This window comes from Marmota marmota, unplaced genomic scaffold (assembly GCF_001458135.2).
Source record: "Marmota marmota marmota unplaced genomic scaffold, marMar, whole genome shotgun sequence".
NCBI lineage: Eukaryota > Metazoa > Chordata > Mammalia > Rodentia > Sciuridae > Marmota > Marmota marmota.
This window is the reverse complement of record NW_026000026.1, coordinates 10,661,609-10,685,166: the sequence shown is the minus strand read 5'-3', so window position 1 is coordinate 10,685,166 and position 23,558 is coordinate 10,661,609. Positions and strand designations below refer to the sequence as shown.

At 44.5% G+C, this 23,558-nt stretch overlaps 1 protein-coding gene across 2 annotated transcripts in view; it reads right to left on the bottom strand.

Moving 5' to 3' along the window:
• Positions 1-3,268: 3,268 nt before the first annotated feature.
• The window catches only part of Dok5 (docking protein 5), a 149,049-nt gene continuing 128,759 nt past the window's right edge, over positions 3,269-23,558 (bottom strand). For both annotated transcript variants that reach the window (XM_015479780.2, XM_048810862.1), the window contains exons 7-8: positions 10,159-10,279; positions 3,269-4,004 (exon numbers count right to left, since the gene is read on the bottom strand). In XM_015479780.2, coding sequence (XP_015335266.1) covers positions 3,940-4,004; positions 10,159-10,279 — 186 coding nt within the window. In that variant the 3' untranslated portion in view covers positions 3,269-3,939. The remainder of the gene's footprint in view (positions 4,005-10,158; positions 10,280-23,558) is intronic.

Below are 23,558 nucleotides of genomic sequence, written 5' to 3'. Positions count from 1 at the left end.
CACAGGTGTCCTGAGTGGAAACACCTGCTGATTGGAGGCTTCTTGAACCTGCGGGCACTCCCCATTTCCCCATGTCAACTCGGGGCTCCCAAAATGGGATTTTACATCATTTACCACCTGTGCTGGAATTACCTGAAGATGCTGACTGAAGAATGTAGCTTTGAAGGCTCCACCTCAGATCTATGGAGTGTCTTTTGCCAATATTTAAGAACTGTTAGCTTAGAGTGCAGAACAGAGCTGATGGCACCTCATTCAGCCCAGAACTGGGTAAATGGTTATCAGGTGGGGTTCTTTCTGCCTTGGCTGAATCCAATCAGAGGAGATTGATCCACGAGTGTGTGTTGATTTCAGCCAGGGGTTAACTTTCACACCTCCGTTCAATTGTTAACCAACAGAACCTGAAACCTCAATATGAAAGGGAACTATCAAGTTTGCTGTCATAATGGAAATCTAAAAATGGACATAGGTGTAGTGGGACTAAAAGTTGGTATAGTATCTCCCCGCAACGTAGAGTGTCCCACAGAGAAATAGCAAAATGTCCCTTTCTAGAAATGTATGTTCCTTTAAGTTGTTTGCTTCCTGAGCAATCAGCTGAAGCCTCTGAGCCCAGGGATGAGGCCCAGCAGTGAAGACCTGCACACCAATTCTGGGTGGTGTGCAAGAGTACTGCACGTGAAACATTTCAGAAACACACCATCTTACTGTAGACACCAGCTAAAAAATGGCTGCATTCTTGTGCCTTCAGCTGGGGAAAAAGTCTATCACTGGGCTAAGCATGCAAAGGAGAAGATAAAAGTTCCCATTTCCCACTTCACCCTCCAATATGACTCCCAATGCCGCATGGCCCACACATAATTGAAATATCAACACTGTGTACGAAGGATCCTGTAGTTCAGCCTGCAAACTCCAGGGTCTTGGCAGCACCGGCATGAGCGCCTTGGAATTTGGTTTAACTCATGAGCAAGTTCACTGCAGCTAAAGAAAGCTGCCCCTTTCTGACACTTGCACACTCATTGCTTGTGTTAGAGATTCAGAAAGTCAAAAATCAAAACCACTTCACATCCCCACTCCCCTAACGTAAGAACAGATATTAAAGTGCTTAATTTCCCATGTTTCTGCTTGGAGATCCACAACTTATCAAAGGTGGTATTAAGGGGTCTTATTATCTAGGGCAGGTGCAGCGGGTGACACCGACAGTCTGCATTAATCAAGCCTGCCACTTCTGTTTGTGAATAAAGCTTTACCAGAGCAGCCACGCCTGCCTGCCTATGCACCCTGTGTGGCTGCTTTTGCCTCCAAGGCAGGGGATACCCTACAATGTACAAAGACCAAAACATTGACACAGACCCTCTGTGGAAAAAGCCTGCTCTTGCTGAAGACAGCCTCTTTTAGGAGGTTCCAGAGTGGGCTCAGGAACCCAACTGCCTAGATTCAAAAGTGAGCCTCACCCTCCACAAGCAGAAGGTCTTGGGTGTAGGAATGAAGACGTTTAGACTTTTTGCTGCTCAGTCTCCACTTCCATAAAACAAAGATAATAGCTATACTTACTTCGTGGAGCCATTGCAGGAATGAAATAAGAAAATACAACTAAAACTCTCAGAATTATGCTCAGTGATAAATTAAAAAATTAAGACAACCTAACAGAACTCTCTCTTCTTTCTATGTGTTTTTTTTCCCCCCTAAATGCCCAGAAAGAGCTCCTGGCTTGCAGTTAACTACATTCAGCAACATTTCTCTGCCCACTCATTAGCCTGAGACTTGCTTCAGCAATTTTGACTTCATTAAAATTATAATTATTTCTTTAATTCCATTCCCTTTATCTGCTTCAACTTAATCTCCCTTTTGGCTGCCAAGGCCCTGGGAATCAGAGAGAATGTCTTAGGAGACAGTCTTAGAAAGAAAAAGAAAGGAAGCAACAGACACAGAGAAATGAACGGTGAAGGAATTATCAAGCGCACGTGGCAAACAATTTTTAAGAGATGAAAATGAATTCACCTGGGAGGAGGGGGATACACAGAAATGATATGAAAGGAAGCTAAAGGGATCCCAGGAGGAAGTCACAAAGGTATTCCGTGAGGCCCCTGGCAAGGAACCATGCATACAGCCCTAATCCATTAATTAACACCTAGCTGAATCCAATCCTCCTTTCCCCAATATTTCCCAACTCCTGAGAACAACATCCTAAGCAGCCATGTCCTTGGAATCTCAGCTAACTCAGATCCTAGACATCCAGATTCTTGAGCTCAGAAAACTTGGAATTTAGCAGGGCCAAATCTACTGGGATCTAACCGATACTGTTGACTCCATTTCAGGAAATGACGCACTTTTTGGAAGGAACACAAATCACTGTGAACCTTTTTATGGCTCCTTCTTAGGGCTTAGCAAAAGAAAGCTTCCCTAATACTATAGGAAATTGTCTTCTGTTGAAAATAATACTGTGGAAGGGCCTAGCCTAGTCTGGCATGAAGAAAGTATTCAACCCATATGAATCTGCCTCCAATGAAGAATGGTTTCTACCCAAGAGTATGAGTTTATTCCTCCACCACTCATTCTACATTTATTCATCAATCACAAACTATGTGTCAAGGCACAGTTCTAAGGCTGAGGGTTAGGCTTAGGGCAAGTAAGTTTAAAGAATATAATCCCATCCCATGTACTAGTGGGGACACACGTATACATAAACCATATGCACCATTTATGCTAATTTCACATGTAATTGGGCACCCTGTATTTTAGCTGGCTACACTCCTGAAACAGGGCAGCAATGAGATGCACAAAGCACCCCAGCTTGCTCATATAGCTTCCAAGAATGTAACCTCAGGTGCTCACAGACTCAATTCTACCTGGCCCCTCCTCAGTGAGAAAGTGTGGAGGACAGAGTGACTTTCTCTGTTGAAGTCATTGCCACGGGGTCCATTGAGCAGTTATCAGTGTGCATTGTAATTGCAACTTTCTCTCCTTAGCGTTTACTCCTCTGGGATCAAGGCCCTTGTCCCAGGACCCTGGTCTTTGCATCTCTGCACCTCTGGACTCCCACAGAGCACTAACAGAGCTCGGCACAGACCAGTTTAGTGAGTAAGTGGACAAAAGCATAAATGGTTGAATTTATGTCAAGGGCAATGCAGAGGCCTTGCTCACAGTCCATAAGGAAAGTTTTGTTGTTGTTTTTGTTGTTGTTGTTGTTTTGTTTTGTTTTGTTTCACAGGTGCATGGGAAATGCTGAGGATACAGAGAAAATTGTGTTACTAGAATCCAAAGACCATAGGGGTGAAGAATGATCTTTTTATTTTAAAATGTTTTATGAAGGTACTCCAACAAAATAAAGGCTTTAAAAAGGGTGATGAAAGGAGAGAAACTGTACCTTGTAAACAATAATAAAGGGGTTCTTGGAAGTCTAGTTCTGAACATAGCAGGTGGAGGGTGAGTCCAAACACTGATTTGACTAATGGATAATACAATCAAATATGATTCCAGTAGTTAACCACAGTATCAGTAACTGAGGTGTAGGGTGTAAACAAATATCAAATAATTAAGAGCCATTTTATTGTCGATACTGACTGCCATACAATTGAAACAGAAGGAAAATCACACAAATCCACAAAAAAGACAGAGGCAGAGAAGAGCAAGGGACAAGGTGTCTACGATAGAAAGTCACTTTGTGGCACTGACTTCTTTCCATCCAGCTGTAAAGAAGGGGGAAGTTGGTATCTATAGAGCATGTTTCAATCAGGCTAAGACTTTTTTTTTTTTAATAAAGGAAAAGAAAAGGAAAAGGAAAAAAAATGTATTGTATTGCAGAGTTTCCCGTGACCACACAATGAGCCAGGACACCAGGCTTCTTTCCTTCCTTGTGACTTCCCTTGCCGCCATTCTGTGGCCTCCTGCGTGGATCTGTGGCTCACTCATCATAAGTGTGCTAACAATTCTTTGCAGCTACCGTCAGTGCTCAGACCGGTAGGCAGGAAAAGTCTCTGTCCGGTGAAGCTTCAGAGGGCTGGAGACATCTTTTCCAAAAAACAATTGAAAAGCAACAGTTAGGTTTTAAGAAAGTCCAGGGACAAATTAGTAACAAGTTTCTACTTCTAATATAAATAAGTAACATACTCATTGTGAAAGATGATATATCAAGAACTATGTAATGTTTTGAACAACCAACAATAAAAAAAAAAAATTAAAAAAAAATGTACATCTTGTGCTATCCAGTAGGGGTGAGATATAGTTACGACATTTACCCTGGATATGAAAGTTGTGAGATTCTTTGCAAGACAAGTTTTAATACCAGGGAAGCAAGTTGCCTTGATGTGTATTAGTGATATGTAGTGAAAGAAACTTAGAAGTGATGTAGTAAAGACCTTGATAACACCAAAAAAAAAAAAAAAAACATACTCATGACATGGGATTCTTTCCTAGGGCCACTTGTGATATGCAAATAAGTCATGAGACTGTATGATTAGCATATATTTGCATGTAGCCTCTGCATCAGGTTGTGTTCCATCCATCAAAAGTCAATTTCCTCTTTTTCATCTATAGCAAACCCTACGCCCAGGATGTTCAGTGGGGGTAAAAGACAAACACAGGACTATGGAATCATTTGCATGGAAACCCAAGTAAAAATAAGAATATATTGCTTAAACTTTTGCTTATATCTCCTTATAAATGTAAAGGAAATGTCTTAAAATCTATTTATCCTTTTTTTTATTTCAAGTGTATGTCCCAAACCAAGCAAAACCAAGAAAATCAAGAAAAATCAGCTCCTGTGTGACATAACACAGCAGTTGCCAAACATTTTCTATAAAAGTCCAGATGCCTGTGGCACAAAGTCAGCCGTTGTTGATATGCAGTGAATGAGCAGACATGTCCCAATAAAACTTTATTGAGGAAAACAATGGGCAGGATGAGACCACAGGCCTGGTTTGCCAATCCCAGCAGACAGGAGCCCCTGATGTTCTAAACCAAGATGCTCTCCTGCCACCTGCTGGCCGGGGGTTGCCAGAACCAGAGGAATTCAGGCTGCTAGAGGGAGCTCTCAAGAGCAAAATCTGCCGTGGTGTGTGATAACCAACGCAGGAGGCCAGCAAGCACAGGGCATAGTGAGGCAGGGCTGGGGCCAAGGCAGCTCGTCTGCCCATCTACACGCTCAAAGCAGTGTTGTTTAAGCACTGAACCAAGCAAGCAGGTTTATGGTGGCCTGTGGCCCTCAAGCCCTCCATTGTTATTTTATGTTATCACAAACAGCCCTGACTGCTGTCAGACCTCAGTACGGGCACGCTCCAATCTTCCCACCAGAAGCATGAGGTAGGCAGGGAAAGACAGGACCTCTGACTCATTTTCCACTTCTCTAGAATGAGGAGGAACATCTGCTTTGTTCTACAGGCAGGACTACCAGGATCAAAGAAACCACAAGGGACTTCATGAGCTTTAAAGTCCTACTTAAGGGACTCTGAGCACAACAGCAAAACAAAGGGAGACACAAAGGAAACCACAGGTTCAGATATGAGCAAGCCTCAGATCTGAACCAAGAGCAAATGACGTAGCCAGCCGTACAGTCACTGTGCCCATTAACAGTGACCCACCTCACAGCACCCTACGTGACCAGAACTTACTGCTATCTGGAACACATTCTATTCTCTTCCCAGAACACACACACACACACACACACACACTATATTAATGGGAGAGAGTACTATAAGTCAACAAGCAGGGGTGAACTATTCCAGTTTGATAATGTCCTGGGGGAGCAGCCAGCAAAGAGTGTCAATGCCAAATTCACATCTTGGGTCAAGTGCAAAGCCCTTGGCTGCACCTTTAGCGGAGAGAGTAACAGGCAGCATCCACTTGGGGGCAAGTCAAAAGGAAAACACTTAACAGCTTCCAGCATAATGGCTAACAATCTTCCTGGCTTGGTGTGAAAGCTGTGGTTAGCTTGAGGACAGGAGATGAACTGATGGACTCTCCTCCCCTGCCCACACTGGCAGGTCACACAGGGTCACAAGCTGGTACTGGCCTGAAGGCCACATCTGGCCCAGGACTTCTCCAGCCTCCACAGACCCAGACTCCCACAAAAGTGAAACTGCTGCCAATATTTAAATGACTGCAGACCCCCCATGAAGCTGACAATTTCCAGGTTGTCTTGGAAAACTGAAAGGCAGTATTGGCCCTGCATTCTACCCAGACAGAGCAGGACCGACTACAGGGGGCTGCAGACTGCAGCCTGTGCCCTTGCCAGCAGCACCAGGGGCCTGCCTCCCCCTCCTGCCCCATCCCACTCTCTGTCTTGCCTGGACTCAGCACGTGCCTATGAGAGCTTGGCTTACTGCCGCCCTTTCCCATGGGCTCAGGTCCTATCCTACAGTTAAGAGACATACGTGAGAGTGTTTGAATTCATATTCATAAAACTGCACTAACTTCTGCAAAGCAGCCACTTGCTCCAAAAATCTATCATCGTCAAAATAAATATGTAATTGGGCTAGACCCAATGCTTTGGAGATATTGAGATCCCAGGGTGCATGACTTCCAATCCAGGCAGAATTTTCTCCCACTAGTAAGATCATGCCATGAAAATTAGCCCTGGACTAGGAACACCAGTGTTCCAATGCCAACCTTCGACCCATGCGCCTCATGAACTTGAGCAAGTACTTGACCTCCACAGGTCTGCGTCTCTTCATTCACTGAAATGGAGAGGACAGTCGTGCCTCGCCAATGCCAGAGAAGCAAATACGGCCACGTGAAAGATGCTGTTGGAGAGACACACATGTGGCGCCACTCTTTGGTTTCCTATCTGATACATGACAGAGATGCCTATTTCTTCTTGGTTTAGTTTTGAAACAGGTGATGCTGTCTCCCAAGACAACTGCAGAGGAAGGGTTCTGAAGTTACAGGGGCACTGGAGTGTCGTGGCCTAAGGGAAATGATCCTAGGTGGTGAGTGGGAGAAGGTGGTGAGGGTGTGGGAAAGGAGCCCTGCGCTACAGCTGGATACTCCCTGCCTATGTGCAGTGGCCTCAGGCTGCTCTCCTGCGTCCTTTTGTTCTCTATCCATCCCTTACCTTAGGAAATAAAGCTGACAGAGCCATGCTCAGGACCCTCCTGAGCTTCCCCTCTCAGCACAAGCAGCCATCACCCCAGCTGTCTCCTCATGCCCTTTAGGCACCCGCCACACTGTTTCTCCTCTGCTTTTTGAACACTCCCCAGCTCATTTCTGCTTCAGGACTTTTGCATTTACTATTCTCTCCACGGAGAAGGCTTTTCCCTGGCTGTCTCTTCTACACGTAATGTCTTGGCATAAGTGCTGGGCTTTCAATAGCTACCCAACGAAAGCCTTGTCATTGTCTCCCCGAAAACCGACAACTTGGATTCCCTTTCTATGAATGTTCTCTATAAAGAGCATAAATTTTTTCTTTATCACTATTAGATGTATCATATCAGAAACTGAATGTTGGTTTAAGTTGCCTGTGACTCTCCTTTGATTAGAAGGCTCAAGAGAGGAGCAATGCACCTGGCTAGCAGCCCTGCCCACATGTGCCATCTAGCACAGTACACAGCATGAAGGAGATGCCACTAAACCTCTACCCTACAAGTGGGTGAGTGGATGGACTGAAGAACAGAGGCAAAAACCTTAAACCTTAACTCCTGCTAGACAGGTGAACCCGGGCATATCGTTAGCCCTTCAGATTCTCAGTTTCTTGGTAGTAAGTGAGAATCAATTACTCTCCCAGGAAGCTGTTTTGAGATCTAAATAAGATCACCTGTTTTAGGTGCCTGTCCAAAGCCCCATGCACAATGGCTCCTCAGAAAGAACAGCTTTTTAAGAGACACTATCTGGGGCTGGCCTTCCTAAGGGAGAATCTGGGATTGCAGCCCTTCACAGGCAGTATACTAACATGTTGTTTAGATTAAAAGGGGGGGGGGAGATGAAAATAGACTTTGTGTTCAAATAAATTTGTAGAGCTTCAGTTTAAACAAAATTAAACAGATTGTCTACTTGCAGGATATCTCAGAGGCTTGAAAAGACCTTTTTGTATTCAGAATTTCCAAGAGGATAATTTAACATTTAGCATTTCCCCCCAAAATTCGACCACAGTACTTTTCTTTGGTGAGTGGGAGGGGAGCTGCCTCCCAGGGTCAGCCCTGAACAGAGCACATTTGGAAAACTACTCCTGTTTTACCTAATGCATTTCTAAAAGAATCCTGTGGACAAGGAATTCAACAAAAATTGGCCGAATGCTTCTCTCTCATAAATTTCTCCCAATTTCTATGCTAAAGGTCCTTAATATATTGATTTTTGTATCTGCCTACCACAGAAGAGAATTTTTATCTAAAAATTGTAAAGTGGAATGGGAGAGAAAAGGAAGGCAAATTAGATGTCTTCATGTATGTGGCACAGGTGGGAACCTCTCCCCACCAGAGTAATAAACAGACCAGCAGGTGGCACTCGAGGACTAAATTTGAAAAGGACATTACTTTTTTTCTCAAAAAAAAATTCTCCTGTAAGGGTCTGTATGATTTCTAAATATTGGCCTCCAGCTGTCAAGAAACATCAACTTGAAATCCAAAAGGGTAGGTGACTTGGGCACAGGAATTGAAACCCACAAACATGAGCAAAATAAGAAAATTATGTCTTCATCGTGATACACAGGGCCACCATCATTAATGTCTCCTGATTTAATTTCTTAAGGGGAAAGGCAGAGAAGGAGAAAAAAAGGAAGGGAGGTGGTACAGATACAAACATACACAAACTTTCTCATTTACTTGTCACGTAAGTGACTGACCACCCTTTGACCAACAGGATAATTTAAGATAGGTTGTGAACAGCTCTTAAAACGTCAATAATTATTATTTATCTTACTGCCTATTAGAAAAGCATAACCAGTGGTTATAACAGTGTAAAGTACACCTTTTAAAAATATGTAAATTATTTAAATAAGAAGAGACAGAATAAAATTTAAGTAATAGTCTCAGTGGTACGTATATGACAAAATTATGATGATGGAAATTGAATCTTACAAAACCTTCTGAAATTGCCATAATTGGACCCAATCCCCCTCTGCAGATTGGTCCTATTTGTCATTTACATATCAATTCAGCCATCACTGAGCCACTCAGGATCAACTTCTTCTGCACCTCTATATGCATGCTCACTGCTAGTAACCGGAGTGTGGAGTCTTTTAAAGTCAGAAATATAGATATCCTCTTTGCCTCCTTCACATTACAGCATCTTTCAGCAAATGCTATGGGGGGCCATGGGGTGTGTGTGGCTGGTCTATGCAAAGCCCAGGGGATATGATGGCAAGGATAAAACTAGACCAACCCTCCTGCCTTCCTGGGTGTCTCTGCATAAGTCAAGTGATCACTTGATGGAACATGAAATGCAAACTGTGATGAGGGCATCACCTCCATCTCAGGATGCCCATAATCAGAATCAGAGGCTGCACAGTAGTGATAGTAGAGGGGCACTTGCAGCAAGACTGGAGATAAGGAAGAGTTAACTAGGGCAGGGGGAGGAAAGGCTGTCCAGTTTTTAGTGTTCTTTTTACTTCAAAATATAATTTAAAAATCACAATTAGAAGGATAAAGAAAAGCTTAAGTAGAATGTTTAATTGTTCTGTTGTCCTCCCAATGCATGGGTCTGTACCCGGCTTCAAGAGGCCCCTTTTCTGGGAGAGAGCTCATTAGGATTTGCTCCAGTCGTGCAGCTATGGCTCCCTCCAGACTTCCTCCAGGGGTCTGCAGCACTCAGGAGAAGCACCTGGAGGGCTTGCTCAAGCAGAGCTGGCTGAGCCCGGGCTCAGAGCTCCTGACTCAGCAGGTCTGGGGGCGCTGACAGTTGGCATTTCTAGTAAGTTCCTGACCAACACTAATGCTGTCCCTCATCAGTCTTATTTCTCAGAGCCTAGCCCCCAGCCTTGCCGGGCTCTGTGGGATGGGTTCAAAGGGAGGACTGCTCAGCCACACCCCACAACTTGAGATCTAGGATCTCTGAGGCTAAGGGCCCAGGAGCCTGAGAGATACAGCTACCGCGGAAAGACGAGTCCCCCCATCCCCGTCTCCAGGCCCCAATGGGTGGTGCGGTCCCCAACGGGTCTCCCAGTGTGGCTCACCAGGGGTGCCTGGCTGGGCCCCCCACAAGCTGCCGCCTGTCCGCCCACATCGCCCCGCTTACCCTGCAGGCGGTAGAGCTGGCCCGTGCTGCGCTGCCGCGTGATGTGCTGCCAGTAGGCGCTGCGCGGCAGGGGCACCATGGTGCTCAGAGAGGAGGCCCGCTCGCTCATCTTCACCTGGAGCTGTGGGCAGAGGAGAGAGCGGTGTGTCAGCAGTGCCAAGGCGAAAGGACTGACCATGGGAGGAAGCAGGAGAGCCAGGAGCCGGTGGGCCATGGAGCCAGCCCCTCGGTGGATCGGGGGCTTCCCTGGCCGTGGTGGACAGCTATGTCCTTGCTTGCCCAGATGCACCCGCCCTTCACCCTGCTGGCAACAGAGATGCTCTGCTGGGGACCTTCCCTCCAATTCAGCTCCACCCTGGTGGGCTGCGCTGGCCACAATTCCAGGACCAGGCCAATAACCCATGTCAGGCCAGCAAGACCGAATCCTCCAAGGCATTAATGAGAACTCTTATGGAGAAGACATAAGAGTCTCAGCAGAGGGGAGCCAATGGTTTATGTCCATTTTGTCCACTGTTCCCTCCCAAGGGTGGGGAGGTTTCCTGGCCCATTGTGGGTGAGCCAGAAACTCGTGCTGAATGGGTAGGAAAGGGCCAGAGTGCAGCCTGTCTTGGAACAATGATGGGAGAAAGTGAGTGAGTGAAAACCACTAGGGAGACAGCCACACCCCAGGGAGACCCGGGTCCACGGAGCCAGAGGCCATCCCAGACCTCCTACCACGTGGCCCTTACTCCCTTTCAGTTCAATCTGCCTTGACCTGGCTGCCCAACCTCTAGCATCAGGAAAAAACCTTGCACGCTTGACCAGGTTCCTTGTCTCTGCTGGTTCACTGTTCAGAAAGGGAAGAAAAGAGAGGATGGACTTCCAGGAGTAGCCAGTGGCCACACCACATCAGGGGAGGTGACCCCACAGGGAGGGAGGTGTCTGAGAGAAGGTGGCCTAGTGGGATAGGTAAAAAAGGGACAGTCATGGGGACAGGCATACGAGAAGAATGGGCATGGGATAGGAAGCAGCTTGGGGTCCCCTCTCCCCAGATCCCCAGTCCTAGACAAGCCATGACACAGTCAATCATGCCACTGCACAGGAAGTGGTTTTTTCACAAAGTTGGATTTCCTGATGCACGCGGTCTTAAAAAAAAGATTCCCACCCAGACACACAGGTTTGTGTGGGATGTTCACTAAGGCATGGTTTTCAATCAGTGGCAACAAGAGGTAACCTAAATGCCCCTCAGTCAAGACCTGGGGAATTGCCAGTCCACAATGATGGTTGGCAACTGTTTTACCTGGAGACATAAGATTTACACTGAGGAGAAACACACATATTTTTCCCCGTGAAGGAAGCACGATGAGCACAGACCAACCGTCACACCTGGTCAATGCCATTGCAGCTGCTCCTGTGAAGGGCAGTGACACTAAACACCTTCCCAGGGGGTATAGGAGAGCTGGGTACAGTGCATCTGCTTCACCTCGCTGAGCACAGACAGGCATGGGAGAAAGAAGAGGCGACACAGCAGCAATCAATTCCCATTTAAGGTTTTGTTTTCAAAGAAAAGTGCCCCTCTCTACCTGCTTTCAGCAATGGAGGGTTATGTCCACCCTGTAAAGCCAGGATGACCCGAGGCTCATGTCCTGGAGACTCGCACCGGGTCAAGGAAACTCAACTTGAATAAAGATAATAATCGTCACTTAAAAGATGATTTTGTTGCTACGTGTTGCATATAGTAGGTTTGCTGGACAATATTCCTGGTCCCATCTTAATATCAATTACCAAAATGTGTCCCTAAGTAGAACTGAAATGCACTCAGTCTCATGGGATACCCTTTCCTAAATATGCACTCTTAAATCAAAAGGCACAAAAGCTAAGTACTAAGCGAGTAGAAAAGTTCAGCAGCTCCTTCTGAATATGAAAAAATCTCCGAAAAAAGAAAAAAGAAGCAACAGTTTTTTGGTGACATCTGGTAACGTTCCACCTCATTTACATGGATTTTAAGAAATATGGTGGGGGGAGGAACTGAATTTAGAGATTCTGACTATTTGATTTCCTAAATATAAAAAGATTAAATTTAATGTAATAACATTCTTAATATAAGGCTAACACTTGGGGAATAGCAGTCACTTCAAATTATTCACTTCTTACTGCAAAACCATTTAGGTGTCCCTGCATGATGGGACTGTATTTTTAGAAACCCTCCTTAAGAGCAAGAATGAGATGGCACCCACACCATGTTTTATAGAGAACAGTGCAAAGCCTGACTCCCTGGTTCCCCCTCAACCTTTTCAAAGAATATCTAATTTTATAAAAGGAGCATTTTAATTGTCCTCAGAGGAAAAAATGACAAGAAAAGCCTTCCCTTCCAACACTGCAAATATCTCTGAATAATTCTCTAAGCCTGAGAAGGCTCAGGGTGTCACTTGGTGTCAGTCTAGCAGGGAAGTTCCCCGTGTTCCTGAATGCTCACGTCACTCAAACTAGCGAAGAGGGAATGAACGGCACTCATGGTCATCACGGGTAAAAAACCGATCCAGCACCCATTTGAGGAAGAGTCAACACAGGGCAACCTGGAGTATCTGGAAAGAACTGTGACCTTCCTCCTTTAGAAAAACACACACACACACACACACACACACGCTTTCAAATAGTTTGGCTTTTTTTTTTAACAATAGGCATAATACTTTCATAATTAAAAAATAATAAAAATTACCCTGAACCATAAAAATATAGGGGTTTCTATGCCATTATGTGACAATGACATTCCTGAAACATCTCTCATTCACATAATTGTGGGGGAAGTCAGGCTATGGAAAGGCCACTCAAAATGTGAGACCATTTACAGCCAGAGTCACTGTTCCTCTGGAGCATAGCTTGGACAGCCCAGGGAGGCTGCAGGGGATGTTGGTTGAAAATACTGGCTGAAGGAGGCCCGGGTGGTGGAGGAGGAGGGAGGCCTCGTCTGAAAAGGTGAGCGCTGTGGACTATGGGCACGTGGGCTAGATGGTGCAGGCCATGGAGCATGCTTTGTTAGTTTCCCATCTTCAGCAGCTGCCGCTGGAAAGGCCCTGCCCAGGAGGCAGTTGATGAAGGGCATTTCCCTGTCCAGATTAAGGTGACAGTGGCACGGATGTTAATATGGGCTTCCCTTGCCCAGGAAAAGATCCCGACGAATCAGCACATCTTCAGCATTACAGCACATCTTTCCCCAATTCATCAACTGTGCTAAGCTCCATGCAGATACAGACATGGTGCTGCACTGGAACAAACTACACACGACAACTGCCCCACACTCCGGCCCCACATATTCCAGCAAACACATGCTCTCAAAATGTATTTTAAAAAAAGGTAAAAATCATAAATCATCCATTTTCTTTCCTCTGAAGGTCAACCGAACAGTTTCATGAAACACTGGAGTTGGAAGAATTTGGGGCGCAAACAGGCCAGTCTCTTGAGTTAATCAGCCAACAAACCAAGTATCTCCTGTCAGACAGCCCAGATCCAGCAACCCCTCCACTCCTGTGCCTCCCCTGGCCTACACCACGCCATTCAGCTGCTCCAACCTCCAAGGGGCACTTTGGCTCTGAAGCCTGAGAGCACCCTCCTCTTTTCACTTCTCACCAAGACTCAGCAATCACCTCCCTAGATAGTTCCCTCAGACTCCTCCTCCTCCCACAAGGGGATCAGGTGCTCCCAGCAGCTACCGCATAGCCCTGTGCTTATTCCAATCATTTCTCCATTGTGCGACAGCCACTAAACTAGCCCACCTCCTTCTGCAGACCTGGAACTCTAGGAGAGCTGAGATCAACAGCTTTTATCTCTGGGGCTCAGCACTGACCCGGGCCTTCAGAGGCTAAATGAATGTGTGGTGGATGGATGAAAGAATGCAGAAACCCAGCCTTTGCCCAACCAAGTAGCAGGAAACCGTTCTCATCCCAACAAATGACATGTCTTCTTAGCCCAATGCTGAATTCATGCAGAAACTTCAAGTCCAGGTTAAATCAGCATGGTTGTCTGTGGCTGGCTGTGGAAGACACAGTAAGGACTTCACCTCGCTCTCTGCTTTGTCATTCAAGTGTGAGCTGAAGCGCTTGGGGAAAGATCTGCTTGAGTGTAAGTATAATTGTTTAGGACAGACCAGTAGCAGGAGAGTTCAGTTCTACATGCTCAGCTGTGCCATCAGCAGCATGAGCTCAAGGTGCCACCAGGGAGGAGAGACAGGCTTCATGAAGTCAAACAAGTGCCCCTTGTCCTTCAAGAGTGAGCTTTCCCCTACACAGACGGGATGCCTGTAGGTCTCTTCCTAGCCCAGCCTGAGTCCTGGTGCTGCCAATCAATCTGGGCTACCAACTGGGTAGCACCATGCTGCCGGGGGAGAGAAGAGACCATGGACCAGGAGACCCCTGTCACAATTTCAATGCTGCTCCATATCAGCTCTTTGGTACTATAAGTCTCTTTCCTTATAATACTAAGAGACAGATAATAACACTGAAAACAAATTTAGAAAAATTTTTAGATTGTTATAAAAAAAAAAGGGAATTTGACACACAGTACCTGTGTGAACCTAAAATAATTGCATCACGTGAAAGAAGCCTGTCACAAAGACTGCATATTGAAGTATTCCACTTGCAAGATTTGTCCAGAACAGGACATTCCCTAGGAAAAGAAAGCAGATTGGGGGTGGCTTCGGTCTAGGAGCTAACAGCTAAAGATGATGATGAAAACATCCTGGAATAGATAGTGTCAATGGCTTCACAAACCCGAATATATTAAAACTATTAAATTTGCAGCCTCAAAGGGTCCATGTGCATAGCAGGGTACATATGGCATGTTTATATCTCAGTGAAGCTGTCACCCAAGATAGAAAATCAGATCGTATGTGTGACGTACATTGTTTTAAAAGCACTATGCGGTGAACTAGCAGGTATACTTCCAGTCAGGCAGTCTCAGAGGAAGTGACATTTAAACGAAGACCTGTGTGACAATAGCTGAAGCATGGCATTTATCATCATTGTCGACAGCAGTCAGATCCTTTTAAAAACTTCCCAACACTCACAGTGAAGAGGGCGAATGTCCAGGGCCTGTCCTCATAATGAGAACATCACATGGACCTTGCTGGGAGAGAAAATTCTAGTGACCAGACCACTGTGATGGTTTTCAATGGGGAAGGATCAGCTTTCCCCCCAGCAGCAGGCCACACTACAGCCTCCATCTTCATGCAATTTGGCTGTCACTGCCTGGGTGCTGTGCACCTCTTTCAGAAGTGCAGAGCTGCAGACCATCCTCACCACAGCACAGCACCACAGTGTCCCTCTCTGCAACCCAGCTGCCTTAGCACAGAGCACTGTGGTGGGCAAATGTGGACAGCCTGACAGTCTGTGATGGATTGATGCTTCCAGTCCGTACACTGTGTTCGTGACACTGTCTGGGCCCATGCAGCAGATCAGGACTTTAAGACCCAATTCCACCCTGCTCAGACCCAACAACCTCCCTGGGCTGCTCCTGAAAGTAACTCAAGTGGGGCCTCTGGTACATGCAAACCATACTGGAATCTTCCATCTTCTCAATCTGGGCCCTGATAGGACTTCACAGAGACACTGCTGTGACAGTAAGATTCAGCTGTGAGTTTGAAGCCACATCCACTCCTGGATAATCTTCTCAACCCCTGAAACTTCCAATGCTCCTCCAATCCTGACGATTTCCTCAGTTTAAGAATATACTGAGGGTTGGGGTTGTGTGGGGTTGTGGCTCAGTGGTAGAACACTGCCTAGCACATGTTAAGCACTAGGTTTGATCCTCAACACCATATAAAAATAAACTAAATGTATTCTGTCCATCTACAATTAAAATATTTTTTAAAAAAGAATATATTGACAGCCAGGCACAGTGGCACATGCCTGTAATCCCAGCTGCTCAGGAGGTGGAGGAGGGAGGATCCCAAGTTTAAAGCCAACGTCAGCAAAAGGGAGGCGCTAAACCCTCAGTGAGACCCTCTCTCTAAATAAAATAAAAAATAGGGCTGGGGATGTGGCTCAGTGGTAGAGTGCCCCAGATTTCAATCCCCTGTAACCCCTCCCCCCCAAAAAAGGATATATTTATAATCAACAAATGTCTATGGCTATTTTAAACACAAACTGTGGGCAAAGCTGAGCCAGAAAGGATAACCCAGCCCAAGAAAGAATTCCAGATGAGACTTGTATCTCCATATCTTTCTGTCCTTCTGCTCAAAGCTCAGCAGTCCCCTCAGCCACCACATTCCAGTATTTTCCAGGCTGCATCCTCAACAGTTCTTCATAAAACTTGTGCTGATCTGCTCTCCTGCAAAAACGGTGTCTGTAAACATAATCCACCTATGTTCTCTGCACCCTGGATCTTCCTTTAGCCTGCAGAAGTATTGTTTAACAATCCAGGAAGATTGTTAAAATGCAGATTCCTGGCTTTGCCCCTGGAGTGTCTGCAGAGGGAACACAGAATTTGGATTTCTGATGAATCCCCAGATAGCTCTGATCTTCACTACCAAGGGACTACACTTGGAAGTCCAAACGCCTTTGGACCAACCATTCTAGGAAAAGTTTCCCATCATCGTAAGAGGCCAGCCTTGCAAACCAGACAATCTGTGTGAATGCCCAGAATCTGCCAGAAAAAAACAGCATGACCCTAGGCTAGTTAGGCAACAGTCCTCTGTCCTGAATAGCTTGTCAGTAAAGCTGGAGAAAAAGAGTTACTACTTGGCAGCTAATTCCTAGACCACATGTGATTCACTGTGGGGTTCTATGAAGGTGAGCAATATTTATAATTAGCCCCATATAGTGAGACTCTCTTTAGCAAGGGTTTCTGAACAAGGTCATAATAGGAACATTCACATTTATTTTAAAACTGAAATGTTTGATACCAGACGGTGTTTCTGGCTTGAGGGCAGAAGCTTTAAAAAGTTTTCAGGCAATGACAACAAAAAGCCACATATGAGCTCAAGTAAGAAAATATGCATGGAGAACATATTTAACCACCTGGGCCTTCAGTGACAAACTCAAGCTGAGCCCATACTACAGGCACCAAGAGGAGGAACAGGAGGGAGCCAAGGAGCCCTCGGCCCTAGGGGGCCCTGCATTGAGGCTGATCCCTCAAAGACATCTCAGGCTTTGGATCTGGACATATTTTGCTAGGCACCAGAGAGAGCAGAGGGGCCCATGTTTTTGCAATACTTATTATGGGTTTAATTAGACTTGTAATAACTTGTGTTCTTTTTTAGTATTCTTATTTTTTTATGTTCAGATAATACAAAAAAGTATCTAAGGTAAACTTTAAATCTATCCTGTATCCAGTATCTCCCACCAACAAAGATGATAAAAAAGCACCTTTATTATGTTAGCCTGTTTTCTTTGTCTTTTTAAAATGTGCATGTGTAATGCCCAAGTATACAGTTGCACTGTCTTCTTTCTAGGTTATGAACACATGCTACACTGCTAACCACTACCATCTCCACAATGTCATTTCAATGTCCCCACCTCAATCTGTCCTTGGGCTGTACCACCCTTTCTTTGCTCCACTTCCTAATCTTTTTTTTTTTTACCATAGGAGATAGTAGATTTAAATCCTGACCCAATCTCCTTTAGAGCATTTTTTTTCTGCTGACCACAATTTTCATTTGGGGACCCACTCTATCCACAACTATTCCAATGACTGGTTTTTAAATGAGTTTTTAAATTTTAATTTTAATTTGCATATCAAAGGGACTTTTCCATTGACTCAAAAATTACATTTAAACGTTGCTCTATCAAAAAAGTAGATAAGTTGGCAATTTCATTTTTTATTGTTAAACAAAGAAGTCTTACCTTCACATAATTGTGCAACGGACTCATCTATAGTCATTTAGAAGAAAAAGGGTAATTCTTTGAGAATTGCTAAGGTTTAGATGTGAAGTGTCCCCCAAAAGCTCAGGTATGAGACAGTGCAAGAAGGCTTAGAGAGGAAGTGATTGGGTTGGGAGAACCTTAAGCTGATCAATGCATTAATCCACTTGAATGGTGGTAACTGTAGACAGGTAGGGTGTGGCTGCTGGAGGAGGTAGGTCACTGGGGGTGTGCCTTAGGGTGTATATTCTGTCACTGGTGAGCAGAGTGCGCTCCTCCCACCCAGCCCTCTTTCTGCTCACCATGTTCTGAGCTGTTTTCCTCCACAACTCTCTTCTACCATGATGTTCACCCAAGGAATAGAACTGGCCATCTATGGGCTGAGCCTCTGAATCCATGGGCCCCAAAATAAACTATGCCTCCTCTAACAGTTCTTGTCAGATCTTTTGGTCACAGAAACAAAAATGCTGACTAAAACAAGAAGTGATATAAAAAGATTTGAAAGGAAAGGGGCAGCCATCACGTCCCGGGCTCACAGGGAGAGCCTGTCATTGGGATGCACTTACATGCCATCTGCCCAGGATTCCCAAGTGTGATCTGCACCTGCAGTCTTGGCCCTGAGCTTCAGACATGCACATGTGACGCCCACTTTCCACTCCACTTGACTGTGCAGCAGACAGTTTCCATGGAAAATGGCAGAACCTGACCTGCCCTGTCTCCTGCTCCACGCCTCCCCAGCCTCCTCCACTGTGGCAGGTGTTTCTACCACTCTACCTGCTGTTCTGGGAAAAGAAAAAACTCCCTGGCCCTGTCAGGTCTCTTCTACCTCTAAGACTCCTCATCAATGAGTGAATGCTGTTGGTCTGATCTCCACCACCACCATCCAGTCCACATGGTGATCACACTCTCCTGGGTGTCCAGGTGCTCATCTTCTTGCTGGTACTCTTGCCCTCCTCACCCCGAGTCTGCTTCCAGAGTGATCCTTTCACAGTGTTGGCATTAACTCAGCCCTACTTAAAGCCTTCAGTGACCTCCCAACTTGCCTTGAGAAAAAACCGCAAAGCCCTCACCACAGCTTCAAGGCCAGACAAGACCTGGCTGTTGGCTATCTTGTATACTCTTCTCATTTTCTGCTCCCAAATCACCAGCTTCCTGGCATGTGAACAAAGCACAAAGCTGCCTCGGGGCCTTTGCACTCACTCCCCTCTGCCTAAAACACCTGGCCCTCAGACAATTCAAAGGCTCCCTGCTCATTTCCTCAGATCTCTGCCTGAGTTCTACTTTACCAGGTGACAGCTCTGGTCACTTTCTCTTGCTTACACTTGTTATCCTCTTCAGAGTGCTCATCAGCTCTTAATGAATATTTATATGTTGATTATTGACTTTTGATTGCTGATTGTCCATCTCCCCTCAAACAGTGTGCGAACTCCTTGGAGGACAGAACTCTTCCCTGCTCTCTGCAGTACTCCTGCCTCCTAGACACAAGCCCGTGCCATAAAGCAGCCTCCTGCCCACGATTTCGCTTTCTCTGTTGTCAGGCTTCCACGGTCCAGAAACACAAAATGGGCCCAGAAATAAAGAATCCATGTGTTTTAAATAATTCTTACTACAACATATTATTAAATTCTTTTGTTTTAGTATTAGATTTTACTCTCTTGCTCTGCCAATTTGTAAATTGAATGTGACGTTAGCCACGTATGAATAAGCAAAACAGTGCATACAGGGCTAGTCACTGGCCATGGATTCAGGCACCCACCCACCAGGGTCTTGGAAGGCATCCCCCAAAGGTAAAGGGGGGACCACTGCACTCACATTTGTAGACTGAATTAATTTTTAATGAAGAGATATGTTTTATATTTATTATGTTGTCCATAGTTTGGAAGGATACCAAAGAACCCAGCCAAGTGCTGGCCCTCGGGATATCGGATCTGGGCTGCCAGAGTGTGGGAGACTTATCCTGCCCCCTCCCTAGCACTCTTTGACTTTAGACCACGTGCAAACTGAAATTAACACATCTCAAAATAAGTGACAACCCTTGCTCAGTTACACCCTACGCCACTCACTAACTCTGGGAACTCTGTGACCTCGGATAAGGCACTTGGGGGAGGAAAAGGTAAGGGGGCCACCCCACCAGGTTCGGTCCTGCCAGGAGGAAGCCTCTTCCTGCTCTGCAGGTTGTGGTGCTACTGGCCCCACCTCCACTCTAGCCCCGCCCCTTTGCTCTCCTGCAAGTGACGCTAGAAAATGAAAACCAGAAGTTAAAAGGAGACTAAAAAAGAGTTCTCTGTTGAGAGCCACAGCCAAAGGGGCCCCAGCAAACTTCCAGCTGCCGGCTGATGATTGGCTCACAGCGGCCCCAGCAACATCTAGCTGATTGGCTCCTCTGTGGTGATGCTCATTGGGCTGTTTCCCTGCCCTTTCAGACCACGGAGCTGCTCATTGGGGGACTTTTTTGGCTCCGCCCACGTGACCCAGCCAATCGGCCTCAAGAGCAGGAGGATTGTGGGAGGTGGAGAGAAGCTTGTGGGGGAGAGAGAGGCTTGTGGAAAGCCGGTGGTGGCAGTTGAGGCTCTGAGGGTTTTTCCTGAGAGGCTGTTTTGTTTGGCGTGTGTGGTTCTAAAAATAAAGTTAGTTTCTTTTGACAAGTGGCTCCTGATTGTGCCCAGCCAGACTGTGGCAGTTCTCAAAGAAACCAAACATAATTTCAAGTCTAACTTGAAAGAAGTGTTCCAAATATCTCATGAATAATAAATATATGTTTTGAGCTGAATCTTAAAGTGGTAGGTCTGTTTCTACGAAATCCAGACCCAGTGAACAATAGTCTTACACAATGAATTTCCTTAAGAAGACTTGAAAAATCAAGCATGAATTTGTGTAGTGTACAGTCTCTTTACCAAGCAGGACAAGCCTGTGTCTCTAAGGTTTATCCTTCACCCCCACAAGGGTCTCACTAACGCAGGTTGCCCTTGGGTCCTGGGCCTAATTTATTGAGATGAACACATTGGCTGCATTCTTTGGGGCTCTTTCTGCTTGATGAAGCAGGTCCATTTAAGTCAATACAAACTGCTTAAAATGCTAATCACTCTGCCGGGTGGCAGTAAGCAATTCCTCTCAAACAGAGATGATATGGAACACGTTCAGTAATCATCACAGGCAACCACGTGGTCCATGAGGAGAGATGACTCATTCTGAAGGTGCACAGAGACCTGCATGACGTCCTGTGCACTCTCTCCTCACTTCTCCATTAGCTGTGGCTCCCTCGGTGCTAAAGGAAGAGCTACTTCATAAAGGAATGGAGTTTTCTGCAATAAGGGAATTCAGCAACTTACCACTTGTTCTTGCTTCCTAAACACAAGAAACCTTGAAAACACACATGGCCATATGCTTGAAAAGACTGGTCAAGGTTCACTGTGACTAGACAAGTGGGAAATGTTTGACATTCTGATCTCAGCACTGGACAGGCAAAATGTTTTACTGTGGATTTTTCTCTGCATAAAGGGCTTCAAAGAAAGAAGGCCAAGTCATTCCCTAGACCCTTTGCTCTTCCTTGCCTCTTCTGAGACAGTTCTTCTTCTTGAAAGTATATATCTTCCCCCCAACCCCCAAGGACCAAGGACTCATTTTAGAGCACAGTTCTCCTAGTGTGTTCCCTGGACCAGGGGCATCAGAATCACCCAAGACATTACTGGAAATGCAAATTCCAATGTCCCATCCCAAATCTTCTAGAACATGGCTGGGGGTGGGGACAGGAATCTGACTTCACTAGCCTTGCAGGTGACTCAGCAGCACAATGCTGGAGACCCAGGGCACCAGCACCTTCCCCTCCCTCCCCAGCTCGGAGTACAGAACTCCACTTACCAAATCGTGAGCCTTTAATCTTCAATTGCCTCCTCTATGAAATGGACTAACAAAATGTAAATGCTTTAGTATCTTGAATGGCAATATAGCAATACCTGTTTAAATGTCTAAAATATATAATAATAATAATGCACTAATTTAAATAATAATATCAGGGAGATCAGAATAGAGCAAAGAGAAAAGAGGAGGGAAAGGGAAGGGAATGGGGAGAAAACTGAGCAAATTATATTCTGTGAATATATGAAGATGGCATAATGAATTCCACTATTAAGTATAATTATAATGCACCAATAAGAAAATTTCTAAAATAATATTTTTAAATGTATTTATGTCCTTCAATTCAGCAATCTTACTCTTGAGTTTAGAAAATTCCATTAACTAAGATATAGTTTAGATACTCAGTTACCATTGACAGTGTATAAGAACACAGGTCCAAGGTGTTTATTATGGCATTGTTCTTTTTTTTTTTTTTAATATTGACATATTTTATTAACTAACATCCATAGTTTACATTAGAGTTCACTCTTTGGGTAGCATATTTCTATGGGTTTTAACAAATACATAATGTCATATATCTATCATTATAATATCATACAGAACAATTACACACAATATATATAATTGCTGGATTGCAGTTCAAGAGTATGTTAAATTTCATAGAATACTGTAAAACTCTTCCAAAGTGGCTGTACCATTCTAAAGTCTCACCAGCAATGAACAAACTTTCCAGTTGCTCAACATTCTTCTAAGTATTTGGTGTTTTAATTATTTTGAATTTTTGCATTGTAATAGACTTATAGCAATAGTAATTGTGGTTTTAATTTGTAAATCCTTAATGACATATCATAGTGTATGTATTTTCATAGGATTTTTTTTGCTCTCTGTGTATCTTCTTTGATGAGGTGTCCATTTAGATCTATTTGTCTTTTTTAAAAATAAGATTGTTTGCTTTCCTGTGTTGAACTTTAAAGAATTTATATATATATATATATTTGTGAAAACAATCTTGTATTAGATGAATGTTTTGCAAACATTTTCTTTCACTCTCTGAATTGTCTCCTCATTGTCTTGGCAATGTCTTTCATATACATAACAGAAGTTTCATATTTTAAGGTAATCAACTTGTCAATTTTTTTTCTTTCATGGACTACTTTTGGTATTATTTCTAAAATGCCATCAGCAAGCTCAAAATCATGTATATTATATTTTATGTTATCTCTGGAAGCTTATACATTTACCTTGTGTATTTTCAATTTCCTATAAAATCTTCTAGAAGTTTTAGAGTTTTACATTTTATGTTTAAATCTGTGATATTATTTCAATTAATTTTTGTAAAAAGCATAAGGTCTGTGTGTAGACTCAAATTTTTGTCACTGGAATTTTGAGTTTTCTGGCACCAGTTGCTGAACACACTATTCTCTTTTGAGTTACTTTGCCCCTTTGCAAAATATCAAGTGACTATTTACACTTGGATGCTTTTTTTTTTTCCATAGTGCATTCTTTTTTTTTTTTTTAATTTTTTATTGTGGGTTGTTCAAAACATTACAAATTTCTTGACATATCATATTCCACACTTTGATTCAAGTGGGTTATGAACTCCCACCTTCACCCCATACACAGATTGCAGAATCACATCAGTTACACATCCATTGATTTACATATTGCCATACTAGTGTCTGTTGTGCTCCGCTGCCTTTCCCATCCTCC